The sequence below is a fragment of the Morone saxatilis genome, unplaced genomic scaffold (assembly GCF_004916995.1).
Source record: "Morone saxatilis isolate NCDOM2014 unplaced genomic scaffold, NCSU_SB_2.0 Contig21, whole genome shotgun sequence".
Lineage (NCBI taxonomy): Eukaryota > Metazoa > Chordata > Actinopteri > Moronidae > Morone > Morone saxatilis.
In genome coordinates this window covers 16,476,292-16,478,627 of record NW_023339774.1, presented here as the reverse complement: position 1 = coordinate 16,478,627, position 2,336 = coordinate 16,476,292, and the positions used below count along the sequence as shown (strand labels likewise).

The 2,336-nt window shown below is 44.0% G+C and overlaps 1 protein-coding gene across 3 annotated transcripts in view; it reads left to right on the top strand.

Annotated features, from left to right (window-relative positions):
• sec16a (SEC16 homolog A, endoplasmic reticulum export factor) overlaps window positions 1–2,336 on the top strand; it is a 17,786-nt gene that overhangs the window by 11,683 nt on the left and 3,767 nt on the right. For all 3 annotated transcript variants that reach the window (XM_035667433.1, XM_035667432.1, XM_035667431.1), the window contains 6 exons: window positions 131–618; window positions 744–791; window positions 1,511–1,675; window positions 1,764–1,844; window positions 1,966–2,022; window positions 2,146–2,257. In XM_035667433.1, the coding sequence (XP_035523326.1) occupies window positions 131–618; window positions 744–791; window positions 1,511–1,675; window positions 1,764–1,844; window positions 1,966–2,022; window positions 2,146–2,257 (951 nt within the window). The remainder of the gene's footprint in view (window positions 1–130; window positions 619–743; window positions 792–1,510; window positions 1,676–1,763; window positions 1,845–1,965; window positions 2,023–2,145; window positions 2,258–2,336) is intronic.

Genomic DNA, 2,336 nt, shown 5'->3' with positions numbered 1-2,336 from the left:
TGTGTGTGTGTGTAAATGTGTATGTGTTGTAATAGTGCTCTTGTGGTCTCCTTTTTACTGTGAGCTAGATTCAAAATGCATCAGATCTCATTTCTACATTTCTACATTCTACATTTCTACATTTTCTCAGCTCCCACCTCCATCCTCCAAGATGGCATGGCCCCTCCTCAGCCTTTACCCTCCAATGATGTGCCCCAGTTCTACCCAGTGCCCCCCACTGGACCACCAGGCCAGATCCCCATCTCAGGCTACCCTCCACAGGATCCTGGCTTTGCCCCTCCTCCCTTCCAGCCTCAACCTGAGCAGTCAGAAATGTATCCAGGAGCCCATCAGCAGCCGAGCCAAATGTCACCACACATGACCCCTCAGATGCCGCATTCACCTGTACAGATGAATCACCCGCCACCCCAGATGCCTCAGCACATGCCTCAACACATGCCTCAGCACATGCCTCAGCACATGTCTCAGCACATGCCCCCTTCTCCCGGGCATATGCCACCCATGGAGCAAATGTCCCAGGCCCCGCCAGAGATGAACATTGGTCAACCAATATCATCCTCCCCACCCAGAAGCTCCTTCACACCGAAGATGGACTTCTATGACCAAATGGCTCACATGGTCATTATCTAGATGTTTGAATATCTAAAAAAAATATATATAATTTCAGCAATTCTCTGTGTACTTGCTGTGTTGTGTTGGGTACATGTAACAGAAAACTATGTTGTATTTTTCTGGTGCTGCAGGGTCCTGGGAGGAGATCAAGGACTACTTCACAATCTTCAATGCATATGGTACGTTTGTGTTTCACATACAAACTGCTAAAATATGTGATGTGATGGTGGTTCTTCTGTTTAATGTGTCCATGCCTTGTTTGGTTTTGCACTTGTTTTCAGAACGGATATGGAGAAGGTTGTTTATGTGCCCAGGAAAAAAAGTATAGGGCTGCACAGCTAATTATACATGGTATTTTAACTTGGCTTAAGTTTCCAGAAAATGAATTGAAACTCTACAGTTTGAGTGTTCAAACAGTACTAAGTCAATTGAGCATTGTAGTTCTTTAACATCTTTTGACTCGCAATGAACAGTAAAATAGACAAATAATCAAAATCGAAGAACAAAACCAGAGATAACATTTACACTTTTTTATTACTTCTTATTACATATTACTATATAACTCGACTGTGGTTTGTCTGTAGCGGCAATTGTAGGTTTAAACCTCAAGCTGAGATGTGGAGCTACAGAGTTCTGATAAGCTCACTTTTTTCTAACTCCACACCCACAGATTCTATTCATTTTTAAACTTGTAGTCTTCAGCCCCAAATGACCCATCACTTTAACCTCTAAATGGATACCATAGGACAGAGCAGTTTATCAAAGCAGTGTAAATGCTGTGCTGCATGCAGTTAATACAGGAAGCTTGTCCATGTCAAGGCACTCCAAAAACAAGCTTGTTCTACATGAGGCTGTCTCTCTGTATATATTCTTCTGACCAGTATTTTCTGTTCTACAGCCTTCAGGACGTCGCTCGCGCACCACCTCTGAATCCTCCACTCACTCTGGTGGAAGAGAGCGGAGCAACTCGGCTGTCAAACAGGTCTCTCCACCTCCGCCCTCTATTCCTGAACAGCCCCACAAAGAGGAGCCCAAGAAAGTCAAGAAGGACTCCCCGAAAAAGGTTCATACTCACACGAGCATTCAGATCTCCAATTGGTGCTCCTACAGCGTTCATTAGTGATCAGTGCGGATTCCTTTCTTTCACGCAGGGTGGTGGTGGTAGCTGGCTAAGCTGGATCTATAGGAAAGGGAAGAATGAGGCTCACTTGCCAGATGATAAAAACAAATCTGTAAGTCATAGCTCTTGTGTGTGCAGGTGTTATGTTAGCATTCGTCTGTATTCATTGTCACATCTTTTTCACAAGTTTAGTTAATGTACTATTTAACGGCAAATATGTTCTTTATTGTCAGATTGTGTGGGATGAACAGAAACAGAAATGGGTCGATTTGAACGAGCCTGAAGAGGAGGTCTGTAATGTTACACAGAATTATACTTTTTTAGGCAGACTGAATTTTCTTGTCTAAACTGAGCAACTTAAAGCTTTATAGATCAACCAGTTCTGATGTTATGGTTTCCTTATAATCTATCAGAGTAAACCCCCTCCACCGCCTCCCTCTGGCTTCCCCATGATGCCCGGCCCTGTAGGGCCTGCCGCACCCCCGAGTGGTGGTCCTCCTGTCAACATGTTCTCCAGGAAAGCAGGTGAGATGAGGGTTATATGCTGTGACTTCACAAACTTACACATACACACACTTTTGACAGTTGAATTACAAGTTGTGGA